Genomic DNA, 16,494 nt, shown 5'->3' with positions numbered 1-16,494 from the left:
CACTGGGTCACCAATTGTAATTGATATGCCCTTCAAGGTGGTTCGGAGTACACCCCCTATTAAATGAACTTTTGTGTGTTTAGGTGTTCGTCGGGGATGATTTGAAGTTCTGATTTTCCGAGAACGCAACTTCACATTACTTATCCAACTGAAGTAAATAGGTTTTGTGTTCCTGGCATTTTAGGTTAAACGATATTTTGTACCGTGACATGTTTGCCCGTCGCTGTAGTCGCTGATTTTGATCCATCCACCAATGATTGATGACACTTAATTGATGAACATCCCACCGCCTTCTCCGGGGGAAACCCTCGGGGCAATGCCTTGGGTAAATATTTGCCATGTCTGGCTTAAAGTGGCCCAAAAGCGGCTTAAAGGCCCGTCCAGCTGTTGACAGCGGACCCGTAAAGCCAGCCCGAAATCCCCGAATACCGGAGTCTACGGTCACGGACGCAAACCGGACATTTTCCAGGTCACAGGTGCTTTTGTTGTCCGCATTAGATTTGCCTTCCGAACTCCGTACGATATCAACTACACGCACACAAATCTCTGGCCTCCGTGCATTCGGTCTTTTTGTTTGGCTGCCCTGTCCATTTGGCTGTAAAATTTATTTCATTTGTCCAACAGCCCGACCCCGCAAAAGGCATGACGCTGACAGTTTTATGGCAAAGTTAAGCCGATATCAACGGCAGGACATATGACCCGACCCCGTCCGCAGTGCCGCCCATAAAAGTGTAAAATTTAAAGCCTTTTTTGCCCTACCTTGGCGCACACAACAAGTGGGCCCTCCCCGAAACAAAACGGTATTTAGGTTTTCCGCAAAAACCCTTTCAATGGATTCACTCATGGCGGAAAGCAGATAGCAATTGTTCAGCAATGCGAGCATTAACCCATAAGAATGCACGGTCGAGTGCTCCGGCTGCCAGATATCCGATTGCCATTTACATTACGGTACTCTTTAAGATCGAAATTAATTAGGTCCCGAGAGAGGGGGGTTTTGAAACCATTTAAAAGGGTGCTTAAAAGTATGCAACAGCAAGTGTTAAACTCAATAGACCTCTATTTTAAATATATATTTCCATTAACAAGGTTATGTACAAGTACGTAACCGATACATATTTGCATTATTAAGACTGTGTAAAAATACGTACAAAATTTGGAACGCAACTCATGGGTCTGAAAAAATCTGACACTAGAATTTGGTAAGCCATTTGTTTGGCTCCTTAGGCAATGGTTTCCAAAGATCCACCTATAGGAATATTGTTTCGTTCTCGCAAAAGTCCCGAAACCATTGGTAGGTGTTCAGCCTGGCGTGGACGACCCGTCCCAGGACGAAGAGTGGGATGGGCATGTAGTCGCCCTTCACCTTACCCCTGTTCAGGTCGGTGGTCAGTTTGACGTCGATCATGATGGTGGCATGGAGCAGGTAGAGCATTCCGCAGGCCAGCGAGGAGATGGACTGGCCTTGGAGGAAGTGGAAGACCGGGTGCACCGGCGGGTCCTCCGCGAGATCGGCATAGTCATCTTTATGGTGAATATGCGGATCCTTCTGGGTGATGAACATGTGGAACTGCCGCTCCGCATCCCACATCGAGGTCAAGGATATCAGGGTGAAGACGAAGGCCGCCGACGAGGCCTTCCAGATCTCCATGCAAACGGTGGGCGTATGACCCGTGCAGATGTTGACGCTCTGGAAGAGGGTCAGCACCATGAACACGTAGAAGGTCACCAGGTAGAAGTAGTGGAACGCCCGCACGTCCCAGGTGTACGGGTCCAGTGCGATGGTCATGAAGCCCGAGATGTGGTAGCCCATGCAGAACATGTTGAAGACCGTTTCCAAGGTGTAGAATACGAACAGAACGGGTCGCAGAGCCTCGGGTTGGTAGTTCCCAACCACACTGTCTGCCGTTAGGACGCCAGTGGCATGGACCCATGTAAAAAGGGATCTTACAGACATTTCGAAGTAATCCAACTAAAAACAAACGAATGTTAAGTTTTTTCCTGTGACATTTAACCAAAAGTGAAATATGTATACGGCAAAATTCCATTTTCCATTATCAAGTTAACATTACTCGACGATAAAATAACCTTGTTTTATAATTATTTTTTAATCACTTCTATAAGGCTGATAGCCTACATTCTTCCGCAAGGCTCATCTTGGTTATCAAATGAAAAACATATGCATATATTTGAGCTTTATATATCGATTTATTGTTAAAATCTTATTTTTAAATTTTTTACGAAGTGCATTATAAAAAATTTAAAAATAAGACTTTGTATTATTGCCCACTTTCTCTGCATTTGTGGAACTTCAAATATCTATAGTGTTGCTCTCGCAGAACTCCCGGAACCATTGGTAGCTATTAAGCTTCTGATGAAAAGCTCGTCCCAAGACAAAAAGTGGGATGGGAGCGTGCCTACCGTGGTCGTTGAACCTCGAGGTCAACTTGACGTCGATCAGTATAGCCGCATGGAGCATGTAGATAAGTCCACAGGCCAACGAGGAGATGGACTGGCCCCTCATGAATTGGAAGAATGGGTGATTTGGAAGGTCCTCACGGAACTCAGAGTAGGCATGCTCGTCATGGTCATGGGCCACAATCGTGGCGAAGAACAAGTAGGACTGCCGCTCCGCATCCCACATCGTGGTCAGGGATATCAGGATGAAGGCCACCGCGCCCGCCGAGGCCTTGTAGATCTCCAACAGAACATTGGGCGTGTGACCCGTGCAGATCGCGACGCTCTGGAAAGGAGTCAGCACCATGAAACCGTAGAAGACGACCAGGTACAAGTAGTGGATAGTCTGTCCATCCGGGCCAAGGTCAAGTAGGTTGACGGCCTGGAAGCCCGAGATGTGGTAGCCCATGCAAAACATGTTGAACACTGTTTCCAGGGTGTAGAACAGGAACAGCACGGGACGCAGAGCTCCTGGCAGGTAAAACAGAAAGTCGGTGCTTTGGGAGGACAGCGGACGTCCTTGATAAGTCCCTCTGGTACTCATGCCGATTGGAAACATTAATTTTTGTGTGTACTTTTTTCGAAACCAAGTATCTGACACTAAAGATGTCAGTCAATGAAGTTTAAGTCTTCAAAAATAAAGTAGATGCTCATATAAATATAATATTATATATAATAATAGCATATGTTACTAAGCTTGTCGACTCAGATACCAAAATGCTCATAAATTATATTTCCAATCTATATAAATATATAGTTGTCCATAAAAGATAACGATATCAAAGTAGTTCAACTGAGCTTTTGCAGAGCTTTTTGCACTATCAAAATTTTTCGGGTAAGAGTGGGTGATTCCCTCGCTGACCATTACACACCTCATAGACACCTCGCAATTCTTGCCGGTGGTCAGTGCTCTAGGCAAGCTGCGAGCACGTTCTTCTGGTGACGCAGCTCTTTCCAGTTCACGAGCACGCAGCGCCACGCGATATTATGGTTCCGGTACTCTCGGGTTAATTAAATCGCTGCGTGCCGCTATCAATGCGCTGCTTATCAGCCCCCGAAAGAATCGCTATAGACGAAAAAAGGGGAATATTTATCTCGGCCCGATGTCAACTTGCCAACTTCGACTCTTTTGGCTTTTTGGCTTTCAACAGTTGGCTCCGGCACGTAGACCCAAGTAGAACCCCGACCAGACAGGTAACCCACGATGCGCTCCTCCAAGTGGCCGCTTTCGCTGGTGATGCTGCTCACCTGCCAGGTGCTCCTCCTACTCCTAATCCGGCAGGTGAGAGGCGAAGAGAGCCACTGCACCTCGGTGGCCGGAATGGTGAAGCTGCTCGATCTGGAGGCCCAGCTCATCGATAACCTGGAGGACTATGCCGTCGAGCTCGAGAAAAAGCTGGAGACGGTGAGAAGGTGGGATTATTAGGACTAAACTCCAATTCTCACTAAAAATTTAAACCTAAAAGTTCTAACAAAATACTGTTTTTTTTCTTTTTTAGAAGCATAACCAGCCTACGTTTGGAAAATGATAAAGCCCGCAGTTCCACGGAGGAGTATCTATCCAACCCCCTTAATTCATTTTCCCTTATACGTCGCATGAATCGCGACTGGATGATATGGCAGCTCTATATGGAGGATCCCATCGGTCTTCCACAGGTGGAAAAGATTCAAGAACTGAGGGAACACATGCCCACCAATACGGATGTGGAGGAGGCTGTCACCGCCCTGGATCGTATTCAAAATACCTATGGCCTCAAAGTATCACATATTGCCCATGGACTTCTCAATGGAAAACAGTACAAGTACGTAAGAGTTATTAATATATTGATTAATAAAATAATCAAACTATACCCATTATACAGTGTGAGTTTCACAGCATTGGACACCTATGCCATGGGTCAAATTCTCTTCGACCAGGAAAACTACCTTGCAGCAGCTAGCTGGCTCTATCAGTCGATTGTTTTGATGGAGGTTTATAAACTGCCTGCTCCTCTGGAGCTTTCCAAGAACGAAGTGCAAATGGTCTATGCTGAAACTCTGTTAAAACTGAGTAAGTTATGATCCCAATATAAGTATCAATAACAATAATCAATTCCAAATAGACCAGAACGCGGATGCCCTGAAAGTTGTCAATATTGCACTGACTGATAGGCCACATGACATTAAACTTTTGATGAAGAAGTCGGAAATCGAAACGTTGATAAGGACGGGAACCAAAAGTGCGCCCCTGCTGAAGGTAGGTAGTTGTCGGCAGGCCGATAAGGTCCACCACTGAGATAGTGCCAAAATAACCGAAATGGGAATAGAAAACATTGCAGGTTCAGGGAACGGAGGCTCCAACTGCCTACCAGATGGGCTGCCGAGGTCAGTTCCCAGCATCGACGGATGGCAGGCTTCACTGTCGCTATAACAGCACCACCTCGCCCTTCCTGATCCTAGCCCCCCTTAAAATGGAACTGGTGGGTCTGGATCCCTATATGGTTCTTTACCACGACGTGCTCTCCTCCAAAGAAATAGAGGAACTTCAGGGAATGGCCACTCCGGGCCTGAAGAGGGCCACTGTCTTCCAGGCCTCCTCCGGTCGCAATGAGGTGGTAAAGACCAGGACCTCCAAGGTGGCCTGGTTCCCCGACTCCTTTAGCCCCCTCACGCTTAGACTTAACGCCCGGATCACCGATATGACCGGGTTTAATCTCCACGGCTCCGAGATGCTGCAGTTGATGAACTACGGGTTGGGTGGCCACTACGACAAGCACTACGACTTCTTCAACCAGACTGTAAGTAACTTTAGATGGTCTTGAAAAAATCTTATTCATCCTTTGTTTTATTTTCGTTCACAGAACTCAAATATGACCGCCATGAGTGGCGATCGGATTGCCACAGTACTTTTTTATGTGAGTAATTTTAAGTACTTCTTACTTTTAAATTATTTTTAAAATCCTCAACCTCAAGTATTACATAGATCTTATAATAAATTTATTCTGCTCTGATTGTGATTAACCATTATTTTATTATGAAAAACATATACTAAAATTGTTTATTTTGCCTTCCAAGCTAACGGATGTGGAACAGGGTGGAGCCACCGTGTTTCCAAACATTCAAAAGGCCATCTTCCCCCAACGCGGATCGGTTATAATGTGGTACAATCTCAAGGACGATGGTGTACCCAACACTCAAACTCTTCATGCCGCCTGTCCCGTTATAGTAGGATCCAAATGGGGTAACTATTCTTACATTTTTAAATAATTCGATGTTAAAATATATATTCTATCTCAGTGTGCAACAAATGGATTCGAGAGCGCGAACAGCTATTCCGCAGACCTTGTCTCAAAAAGCGATTGTGATTCTCAAGTTCTATTTTTAAAGAAGTGATAGCTTACGACCACTATGAAACTCAATAAAGTCAAGTCAAAATCGATCATGCTGTCAATAATACCCAATTTTCCAGCGATAAGAACAATTTGCAGTCAAGTCTCTCAACATTCCTAGTCGGAATGATTAGAGGTGTTTTCACCCAAAACCATTCATCATAATCAACTAGTGGAAATACCTGCCACATATCGCATTTCAATCAGCCCTAATTTGACACTTTGTTTGCATTATAATTATAAGATAACGAATTCGGCTCTTCAAAAATTGCGGTATTTTAAGACTTCTTGAAGGGTTAAACATCTGTGATAAAAACTAAGACGATTTCAATAATGTATACCTTCTTTTTGAACTCCCAAATTTTCTTCAACCTATAAAATGTAGAAGTTTTAAATTTTATGACAATACAATTCAATTCAAAAGAGGCTCTACAACTATATTAAGAATATAGCTTGTTTGTTTATAAGTTCGCATATTTGTGTGTAGGTGAATAGTGCTGAAATGAGCAACAAATGGAAGCTCATTATGATGATTATACTCTCACTGGTCTATGGCGAGACCAAGGTACAAAGGGGGTACTCCTTATCGCTGGTATCGGTGGCTCTCCTTCTGGAACTGAAAAGCAAGGTTATCATTTTAGAAGTAAAAACTTCTATTCACGTTTTATTTGTTTCATCTGAGTAGATCTAGAAATGACAATCTTGATACAAATAAATTTTGATATATTGAACACATTTGTATTTAATAAAAAAGTCAGGGCTCCAAATGGAATGCAAATCGAAGAAATTATTAGGATGTATCCTGACCCTGCTGGGAACTTTTGCTTTAGTTCATGGAAGTAGTCTACAACAAACAAACCACGCCTTATCGGTGGCATCTATGCCTCTACTCCTAGATCTAGAGACGAAGTTAATAGACAACCTTGAAGACTATGCAAATGAACTGGAGCAGAAGTTGCAGGTCTTTCGTAGGTGAGGGTTCCTCCAAGTATCGTATGTAGTATTCTTCAATGCTTTGATCCTTAGTTACATACCAGTTATGCGGACAGAGAATGAGAAGGGACGACTGGATGCTATGTCTTATCTGTCGAACCCCGTGAATGGCCTCTCTCTCATCCGAAGATTGCATCAGGATTGGTTCAAGTGGCGAGGATATATGGATCAGCTAGTTGGCACTGTCCAAATGAGAAACTTTGATGGTTGGCGAAAAGATCTTCCCAAAAAAGCAGACCTTTCAGATGCCTGCGCGGCCATTGTCCGCATACAGATCACTTATGATCTCAAAGTTGAAGATATTATCAAGGGTAAACTCGATGGCAGACAATACAAGTGAGCATTTTAAAGGATGCGATTTTTATGTCTCATAAAATTTATACTTTTCACGAACTTTCTCAGTTCAAGCATGAGTTCTGCGGATATTTTTGCCATTGGTCATTATCTTGCCAAGGGAAAAGCCGAAGCAGAAGCTGTTCCATGGTTGCAGGAGGCAACCCAGGATGTAAGGGCCATAAAATTACTTGCGGAATGCCATGTAAAACAAAGTTAGTGGTTTCTTTGTCTACCATACGAAATCTAATCAATACCGCCTAGAGTACTATACAAAAGCACTGGCTTTGCTGGAAAGTGGACTGAAGTACGAGCCGTACAATGATGATCTCCAGCGACTCCGGAGTAAAACTAAGAAACTGATTGAGATCTACCAGAATAACACACTTGTTGAAGTCAAAAAGCTTGAAGATCCCATGATAAAGGCATTTACACTGGCTTGCAGGGGCTTGACGGAGGGCTCCACTAGACTCCACTGTTTCTACAACTTTAACAACACTCAATTTCTTCGACTTGCTCCACTCAAGGTTGAGGAAGTCGGATTGCATCCTTATGTGGTTCTCTACCACGATGTGCTTACCCGAATGGAATCGGAAGAGCTAATGGAACTGGCTCTTTCTAGATTAAAGGTCAGTGGTGTCTTCCAAGTCCAAGGATTAGCCTTCAAGCGGATGAGGACTGTTAAAGCTCGTTGGGTAAGGAAGGAAACGAACGATATGACCAGACGAATTACACGGCGAATACGTGACATGACGGGTCTGGATTTAACATCTTCAGAAATGTTTCAGGTAGGATTTTGAAAAAATGTAAAAACTATTTTGAAACTAAACTAATTTAGTTACAGATCATCAACTATGGCATAGGTGGCCACTATAACATGCACAAGGACTACTTTAACCTTACAAATATCAATTATACCAAGAAAAGCACGATCGATAAACTAGGAGACCGCATTGGCACTGTTCTGTTCTATGTGAGAATGGTTTGAAATTGTAGATTTTAGGAAAAACGTCATATTCTTTCTTATCCTTAGCTATCCGATGTTGAACAGGGTGGAGCCACTGTCTTTCCCAAGTCAGGATACACCATTTATCCTCGAGCTGGCACCGCCCTCTTCTGGTACAACCTTCATACGGATGGAATGGGTGATCCTTCGACTTTACATGCCGCCTGCCCTGTAATTGTGGGCTCCAAATGGGGTAAAATTTATTTCATTTCCTTATCCTCAGGTAACTTTAATATTAATATCAACTTTTCTGCCAGTTATGACCGAGTGGATTCGCGAACTGGGCCAGTTGTTTGTTAAGCCCTGCTTAAAACCATCATTTGAACAATAAATAAAAAGATTTTAAAAAAATTTCATATTAAGTTCTTATTGAATCTGAAGTAGGCCAGAATAAATGTCAATTTACAAACTAATACTTGTGTGATAACGATAATACATGGCATCAAAGAGTAAAGAATGGGGGCGTTTACCAGGATACCTCTTGGCTACGCTGATTCTTAGCACTGTGGTTCTTGGAAAGAGTCCGGTAGAGAAGAGTCACTCCCTGTCACTGGTGACAATGGTGCCACTTCTGGAGCTAGAAAGAAAACTGATTGATAACCTCGTTAACCATGCGAAGGCCCTAGAGGAGAAGCTACAGACTGTACGCAGGTGAATTTCGGCTATCCTGAAAAAAATTTACTTTCTGTAAAACCCCTGTTCTTAGTCAAATTCCACTTATGCGTTCTGAAAACGAAAAGGGAAAGCTGGATGCCATATCCTATCTGTCCAATCCTCTGAATAGTTTTTCACTCATCCGACGACTGCACCAGGATTGGTTTCAATGGCGCAAGTTCATGGAACAACCTGTGGGAGTCTCCCAAATGCGAAATATAGACACTTGGCTGGAAGAACTTCCCACGAAAATGGATCTATGGGAGGCATGCACTGGAGTAGTCCGCATTCAAAGAACCTACAACCTTGACCTCAGCGATTTTATCAAAGGGAAAATCAATGGCAAGCAGTATAAGTGTGTAGCACTACTAATATTTTATTACAAAATTTTTCTAACACTCATTTAAGTTCTAGCATGAGTTGTGGCGACATTTTTGCAGTGGGCCATCATCTTGCAAAGGAAAATAGATCAGCGGAAGCTGTTCAATGGCTTCAGGAGATCCCTAATCGTCTCCAGGAGGAATTTTTGGTGGTCCCAAAGCATCTGACTGTCGAGGAAGTCGAGGTTCTAAAGTTACTCGCCGAGACCCACTTGAAAGAAGGTTAGTTGTTGTTTTTATATAATTTATTCAAAATCTAAACAGTTACTCAGAACACTATACAAAAGCCTTGGTTCTGCTGGATAACGGCCTAAAGATTAAACCGCAGGATTCTACTTTTCTGCGACTTCGAAGGAAAACAAAGAACCTTTTAAAAAAGCAACCAGTACCTATACCTGAAAAAACAAAGAAAAAGGAAGTTCCAGTCAGAGATATTTATAAATTAAGTTGCGGGGGCATGATTAAGAAACCATCTAAACTGCACTGCTTCTACAATTTCACCACCACTGCGTTTCTTCGGTTAGCACCTTTAAAAACAGAGCAAATTGGATTAAATCCTTATGTAGTGCTCTACCACGAAGTTCTCTCCGCTCGGGAAATATCAATGTTAATTAACAAGGCAGCTCGAAATATGAAAATCGCCACAACCTACACTGTTTACCCTACCAAAAAAAATAGGGGGAGGACAGCCAAGGCCTATTGGTTTAATAAGGAGAATAATAAGCTAACAAGGCGTATTACTAGGAGGATTCAAGATATGACTGGTTTTGACTTGACCGACTCGGAAGAACTCCAGGTGAAGCGTATACCTGTAATAAGATCAGGAATATCTTTAAATATTAAATATTATATTTTTATATTACAGGTGATCAACTACGGCATAGGTGGGCACTATCTTACACACTCGGATTACTTTAACTTTGCATCTGGTAATTACACAAGAAAACAAACTCGCCAGGGTGCCGCTTTGGGAGATCGTATTGCCACAGTGCTATTCTATGTGAGTCGATTTTGGAAGATGTATAGAAATTATAATTTTTCCATCCCTTTCAGCTGACTGACGTTGAACAGGGTGGAGCCACAGTCTTTGTAAACGTAGGATATTCCATATATCCCCGGGCTGGAACTGCCATCTTCTGGTATAACTTGAATTCAGATGGGAATGGGGATCCCCTCACCAAACATGCCGCCTGTCCCGTGATTGTGGGCTCTAAATGGGGTGAGCACCGAGCCAGTGATTAACCTTAAATTAAATCCCCTCAACCCCAAACTTTCACCCAAACAGTGATGACCGAGTGGATACGCGAACGGCGGCAGATCTTTATCAGACCCTGCCTGCCCAGCTCCAAGGGAACCTCTCCAAAATCATAGACAAACAAGTTTCCGGCATAATCACTCTGCACACTTAACAAAAAACCCTCGCAGCTCAGCTTAAATGCCTTTTTAAAATGCCAACACGGAAAAAATAAAGTGCTGAGTGGTTGATAGTCCCTGAAAGTCGAACAGGGGGGCAAGGAAGGAGGGGCATCTGCTCCAGGACCAAGGTAAAACCAAAGGCCACCGCAGCCGCATTTTAGCATACTCCTAGGGAAGCTCCTTCCCCAATTCCGATCCTGATTCCTGGATTCTGTTGTTGGCGTCTAGTGTCTGACACCGCGTACGTGATGTGCAACTTAATGTTTCAATTAGAGGTGAAGTGGCGCCCGAGCAGGGGCCATCGTTATCGCTTCACTGCACTGCGAGAAACTGCTAACGAGACTTATTATTTTATAATTAGTTAAATATGCCATTAACTAGGTATAAACTTTAAGGCATTTGTCTTAGTATATAACCGTTAACTTAATGGTGAGCTTTAGTGGTGGCCGAAAAGGGTCCTTTATCTTTTCGTGGAATAAATGAGCTGTAAAATTGTAGTTCTCCTGTAAATAAAATAAAAAATCCAGCAAATTGAAACAAATTTAATCGTTTTATTAGTACCATAACAAATTATTTAATTAACAATTTGAATTTAGATAATTTTTTCAAGTGTTACTTTATTTTTGCATGTGTACTTGGGTGTGTTTGCCTAGCTGGGATACGAGTATCTCTATCAGTCTGTGCACTTATCTGCTTTTAAAAACTTTTAATAATGAACTCTCGCCCACCACCAAGCGACGTGTTGGTGTCAGACCTTTGGCCCCCAGGCTCCCCAACCTAGCTGACTCGGCAGTTTTGTTAGTTACACCCACGTAACCCACTCCAAAACACACCTTTTGTTTGAGTTATTTGCATGTAAGTTAGTTACTATATAAATTAAGGTTTAATATTGAGAAAATACAACAAAATTGCTGGAGATACCCCCAATATCTTTAATAAAATCTTATGAGGGGGTTGCTCTGCCTGGCCGTCCAACACCTTTTAATAAAGCGCAATGTCAATAAATAAGAATTGCCGACATATGCGAAAAAGTCCTGCTGACTATCAAGTGGCCAAACGCAGACCCATCCAGCCTGCCAGAAGTCCCAGTGTCCTGTACAGGAAATCAAGGATGATAAAGGATCAAGCCCCGAACCCAAGACAGTCGCACATATCCCGCACAGCCTCAAAGGAGTTGTACCTAAAACGAATTTCGATTTGATTGTGTGCACTTTATGGTGTGTCCTCGGCCCAACAACCTCCTCTTTGCCACAGAGATGATTACATATGCGCAGACCAATAATTTTGCCCACAGCCAAAAGAGTAAAAAATCGCATCTAACAAGGTTAAGAAATGTTCCGAGGCAGAGAGCATTGATTGTATAAATCTAGTAAAATGTTTTATATGCGCACCGAAGATGAATGTGTGGGTTGTGCAGGCGGAAAAAGGGTTGGCCGCCCACATTTTGTGGTCAATGAAGGAAATATGATTTGGATTTTGTTACTTTGATTACACACATTACATGCGAAAAATGAAAAAGTAGCAGAACACAGCCCAGACAGACGGACCAAAGGGGTCAGGGCCGAGCAACGTGTGTTAAATTTCAAGTTGCGGTCTGCCGTCGTAAAGCATTTGATGGGTTCCCCAGTCTTCGCGCAGGAAATTGAGTTTTTCGAGCTAGAAAAATATATGTATCGCTAGAGAAAGAAATGCCTCACTCAGGGTCAGCTCGGGCAAATCGATAAGTTGCGTCGGGCTGATTTAAATTTAAATCTAGATATGCCACCGATCGGCCGATCAATCGATGGACCCGCCTTTCAACACCTTCATCGGCAAGGTGAGCTGTCTATTTATACCTGAACAAGTCACCGAAAAACAAGACGTTGCCCCCGCTCTTCACTGTGGGGAAAAAGGTATGCTTTAATTGTAAAAATAAAAATAAAACTATTAACGATATGAAAGGACTTAGTAAAAATATGATACTATCACAGCAAATTAATGATATCTAATCAGATACCAAATAAATCTCCAAGCGTATTGTAAAAAATCTTAAGACAATGTTCAAAGATCAAAAAAAAATTTTGATGTAGGCTTAAATAAATCCTTTCAAACATAGAAATATTTCTTTAAATTTTTACCCTAACTATCTTTTGATATATGCTTTACCAAATTTTCGTAATATTTTATTAAGAGGAACAAATTTATATTGATGTGCAAAACATGAAGAGATTTAAATATTTAACTCCCCCAACTGTAATATATTTTTTAAGATCTCTACGAGTTATCCCTGTGTCTTCAACATGGTATTTCTTTCTCCCACCCCTATAATTGACATTTTTTTTTGGGTAGTGCAGACTGATCATCCGATTGGAGGTGGTGACAGGTGCCAAGGCAGAGCATCGGGTGCAGTGCACCGGCATCGATCTACTCGATACTAGAAGTACTCACTCGGCGCAATGTCGACTGCCAATTCGGGCACCGGGCATAAATTGATTAAATGCCAGTGGAGGGGCGACGGCTCACAATCAATTACGGCAGGACGAATTTGAATTTGACATGGGCGAAGTGGAGTGGAGTGATTGCATAATCTGCCGGACAGTTGCATTCAAATCGCAATGGCAATCGCAATCAGCCGGGGACATCCAGTGCCGTCCAGTCAGCCAGTGGAAATCAATGCCAAAGTTGATTTACGTGTGCGGACGTTCGTCAATTGTCCTCCGACGAGGCGAAACAGCACCGAAAATCCCCATATCGAAATGATTTGGCCAGGGCCCACATAGAACCAGACAGCCAATGACAAATGCAGCTAAACGAATTATGTCTAATGGCATTTCAGGTTGAAATGCGATTAAAATGCAATTTGAAATGCAAAACATTTCCCTCTCCGAGCGATTTGGTTACACTTTAAGAGTTCTCCTGTCTGCTGGCTCTCGGCCAGAAGTTCTGTTTCGGTTTCTGCCTTTTTGCCCCTGCAAGTCCACAAATTGTGTTTTGTGTTCTGCGGTGTTGTCTGGGAGGCCCCTTCTTTTGGCACCTGGCTGACCATTAAGGGGCTGCGATAGATTGACTTCAAATGTTTTAGAAAATCTTAAATCGCGCAGCCAAAATTTATGTCGCCCCGTTGGACAATTAAAACTCCATTGCGCCTAGGACAATGAAGCCAACCAGCCAGGCAGTCAGTCAGTTAGTCGGGAAAATCTATTTTCTGCCTGCCAAGAAATTTCCCGCAGCAAGTCTCCCGTTTCTTGGGTACCTTTTGTCACCTCAGACGATCCGACTTCTACTTCTTCTTCGGACGACAACGAAGCATAATTTATGCGCTGGCATTGGCCGGAGACTCGGAAAATAAATGGGAATGGTATTGTGGGACAGTGAGCTGCTGAGATGGTAATGGAGTTGCTCTTGGATGCACAACCTGGCCAGCGAACACATTGCTAGACAAGCGAACATGACAGCGGCTATGTCGTCTGGGCCCTCTTTGTTCTGCGGTGGAATTTCACGTGGAAAAGCGCAGCCAGCAAACGTAAAAATTATTTTAATTAAAGCAGCAGCAGAAAAAGGGATAATGTTGAAGGAAAGTCGAATATCAAGTGCCCTTAAGTATCAAAATATTGAATTTAAGCTTACATTAATCTTCTAATCTAATTTAATCTTCTAAAAATTAATTTTCTAGGTCCCTTGATATTAATTTTTGAATTCTTAATTTACTTTTATTATAAAATATATTTTTGTTGCAGATCTAACAATATTTAAAGGAACACTCTTATATTATATATTGACAATGTGACTTTTAAGACCTGCGTTTTTTTACGATGATTTAGTTTCCTCAGGACAGAGCCAGTTTCTTAGCACCAACATACACATCAGTAAAAACAATTAGGTAAATATTTGACCTCTTTAATATTTGTGGTTTGAGTTCAGTATCTACTCCTGCAATTTCAAGGATAGTTTTTTATACACATAAAAATGTAGAAAAATTAGTGAGACTTTCCTAGGAAGTCTAAAAGTCCCTTTCCCACCATAGAGTATCAAAACGAAAGAGTTTCGCTGGCGGACAATGAACGAGGTGTCTTCGCCGGCGAAGAATAAAAAGCAGTTGCGATCGGGGGGCGGGAAAGTGGGATGGGGAAAGTGGAAAAGAAAGTCCCTGCTCGATTTAGGCTCTGCATTTGTCATGATCTGTTTGTTTTGATGTATGGCAACGTGATTAATTTAGCCAGATCGCGGAGTTTGTGGCTCCGTGTCGCGGGCCGTGATTTATTTGGCTCGATTTGCACTTTGTTAGCGAATCCCGGCCTGCCTGGGCTTATTTAAATTCATTTACCCAAACTGCCAAGTAAGTGGCACCCGTCCCCGTCTCCCTTCTTTTTTCCCTTCTCGTCCGACATATTGATTACGCTTTTTATGGAGCCATCACCTGCCATCCCGCCGACAAGTAATTTGCATATCCATGGACTGCGGATACGGACTCCCCCGAATAGGTAAAATCAAATCAAGGCAAATGTTCGCCCGCAGATGCGACACCTCGCAAGTATCTTTGTATCTGAGTCTCCGTCTGTTTTCGGCATTTCTATCCGTATCCGAGCCGCAACAGCTGCACACACCTACACACAATTTGATTTTATGTTTGCACACGCAGCAACAATTTCATTGTTTGCAAAATAATTGCAAGCCTTCGCAGCAGCTGTGCCCGCAAATCCATCCACCTTCCCACCGCCCCCCGTTTCCCAAAAAAAAGAGGGAAAAAAGAAAAGTGGGCGGCACTGGGAGAGTGGAAAAACAGGGATTTTCCCGGGCAAATTGCCGGCAATAGTAGTCCCAAACAATTAGCACGGAAACAATGGATGAGCCAATATTTCGGTTTGGTTGATGGCCCTAAAAATGGATTATTGGCCAGTGGGCATAAATTCAGTTGCAGTTGACTCCCCCTCTATCTCTATCCCCCCGGAATTTCCCCGATGGAGGAGGGGATCCAGCACTCGATGCCACAGCTTTCACCAACCGGAAGTCCACTCCATTTAATGCACGAATTTCGCGCCATTCCCGCTGGTCAGCTTTGAAAGCCAGTGTGTGTGTTTTTGGAATGCATTTTGGAATACCCTTTAATTTTTGGGTAAGGGAGAACATATCTTTTTTTTAAAAAAGGTATACAAAATAATTTGAAAACAACAAGAGATTTGTATAAATGTCTGGATTATCTGGCCTTGGAAATCGTTTTTGCTTTCAATTGCCTTAAATCTTAAAAATTCTTTAGTATTCTAATTTTGATTTTGATTTATTAAATATCAGATGCTATTAAACTCGTAATAAAATTCGCAATCATCTGGCAATTAGAACTCAAATGTATAGACCGACGCTTCACAGATTTTTGGTACTGCAAGGACTACCATAAAAAGTGCATAGTAAAGGGTATCCTTTTGTCCTCAAAACCCACCAATAATAGTGTTTTTTCCCCTTTATTTGAGAGTGGCCTCCGGAAAGGGGAGTGTCACAAAAAGGTACACCACAAAATGCTGGAAGCAAAAGCAAAAAAATATTTGGCACTGGAAACGCTTCCGCTCTTTGGGGCTTCCAACTGCAAACAGAATCGCGAGTGGAGCTCAAACTTAGTTTCTGAATCAATTCGCCATCGAAAACTAAGCCAAAGTGCTGGCCCAATAACGAGCATAATAGCCGAATACTTTTATGGCCCATCGGCCCTCAATAAAACCCGGCCACCTTAACAATTAAGCTTAATTTGAATAATCAAAAGCCAACAAACAAGAGCCAAAACTCCGGGCGCGTGCAATAAAAACTTTGCCAGCCATCGAACCTGACAATAAATTTTCGGGGCGAAACAAAAACAAGCGCAACTAATGAAAGAAAGTCCGTCCGGAAGGTTTTCAGAGGGGTTTTCGGGGGATTTCCCTGG

At 42.7% G+C, this 16,494-nt stretch overlaps 5 protein-coding genes across 5 annotated transcripts; 3 read left to right on the top strand and 2 right to left on the bottom strand.

The window, feature by feature from the left end:
• Positions 1 to 1,061: 1,061 nt before the first annotated feature.
• On the bottom strand, positions 1,062 to 2,011 carry LOC108008042 (uncharacterized). Its single transcript, XM_017071825.4, has one exon. The coding sequence runs from the start codon at positions 1,952 to 1,954 to the stop codon at positions 1,247 to 1,249; it is 708 nt and encodes a 235-aa protein (XP_016927314.3). The 5' UTR covers positions 1,955 to 2,011; the 3' UTR covers positions 1,062 to 1,246.
• Positions 2,012 to 2,264: 253 nt separating this feature from the next.
• On the bottom strand, positions 2,265 to 3,084 carry LOC108008043 (uncharacterized). The gene has a single exon (XM_017071826.4). The coding sequence runs from the start codon at positions 3,011 to 3,013 to the stop codon at positions 2,309 to 2,311; it is 705 nt and encodes a 234-aa protein (XP_016927315.3). The 5' UTR covers positions 3,014 to 3,084; the 3' UTR covers positions 2,265 to 2,308.
• A 496-nt stretch (positions 3,085 to 3,580) lies between these two features.
• PH4alphaPV (prolyl-4-hydroxylase-alpha PV) lies at positions 3,581 to 5,870 on the top strand. Its single transcript, XM_036819764.3, has 8 exons — positions 3,581 to 3,867; positions 3,954 to 4,256; positions 4,317 to 4,504; positions 4,557 to 4,690; positions 4,761 to 5,231; positions 5,295 to 5,348; positions 5,509 to 5,674; positions 5,731 to 5,870. The coding sequence occupies exons 1-8, from the start codon at positions 3,659 to 3,661 to the stop codon at positions 5,796 to 5,798; spliced, it is 1,593 nt and encodes a 530-aa protein (XP_036675659.3). The 5' UTR covers positions 3,581 to 3,658; the 3' UTR covers positions 5,799 to 5,870.
• Positions 5,871 to 7,224: 1,354 nt separating this feature from the next.
• Positions 7,225 to 8,550, top strand: LOC108008044 (prolyl 4-hydroxylase subunit alpha-2). Its single transcript, XM_070995553.1, has 5 exons — positions 7,225 to 7,320; positions 7,415 to 7,936; positions 7,993 to 8,121; positions 8,182 to 8,347; positions 8,412 to 8,550. The coding sequence occupies exons 1-5, from the start codon at positions 7,225 to 7,227 to the stop codon at positions 8,483 to 8,485; spliced, it is 987 nt and encodes a 328-aa protein (XP_070851654.1). The 3' UTR covers positions 8,486 to 8,550.
• On the top strand, positions 8,532 to 10,675 carry LOC108008038 (prolyl 4-hydroxylase subunit alpha-1-like). Its single transcript, XM_036819557.3, has 7 exons — positions 8,532 to 8,805; positions 8,861 to 9,163; positions 9,217 to 9,410; positions 9,461 to 9,984; positions 10,054 to 10,188; positions 10,242 to 10,407; positions 10,474 to 10,675. The coding sequence occupies exons 1-7, from the start codon at positions 8,591 to 8,593 to the stop codon at positions 10,557 to 10,559; spliced, it is 1,623 nt and encodes a 540-aa protein (XP_036675452.3). The 5' UTR covers positions 8,532 to 8,590; the 3' UTR covers positions 10,560 to 10,675.
• Positions 10,676 to 16,494: the final 5,819 nt, after the last annotated feature.

This window comes from Drosophila suzukii, chromosome 3 (assembly GCF_043229965.1).
Source record: "Drosophila suzukii chromosome 3, CBGP_Dsuzu_IsoJpt1.0, whole genome shotgun sequence".
Classification (NCBI taxonomy): Eukaryota; Metazoa; Arthropoda; class Insecta; order Diptera; family Drosophilidae; genus Drosophila; species Drosophila suzukii.
The sequence above is the reverse complement of the archived record's forward strand: the minus strand, read 5'-3'. Positions and strand labels throughout refer to the sequence as shown.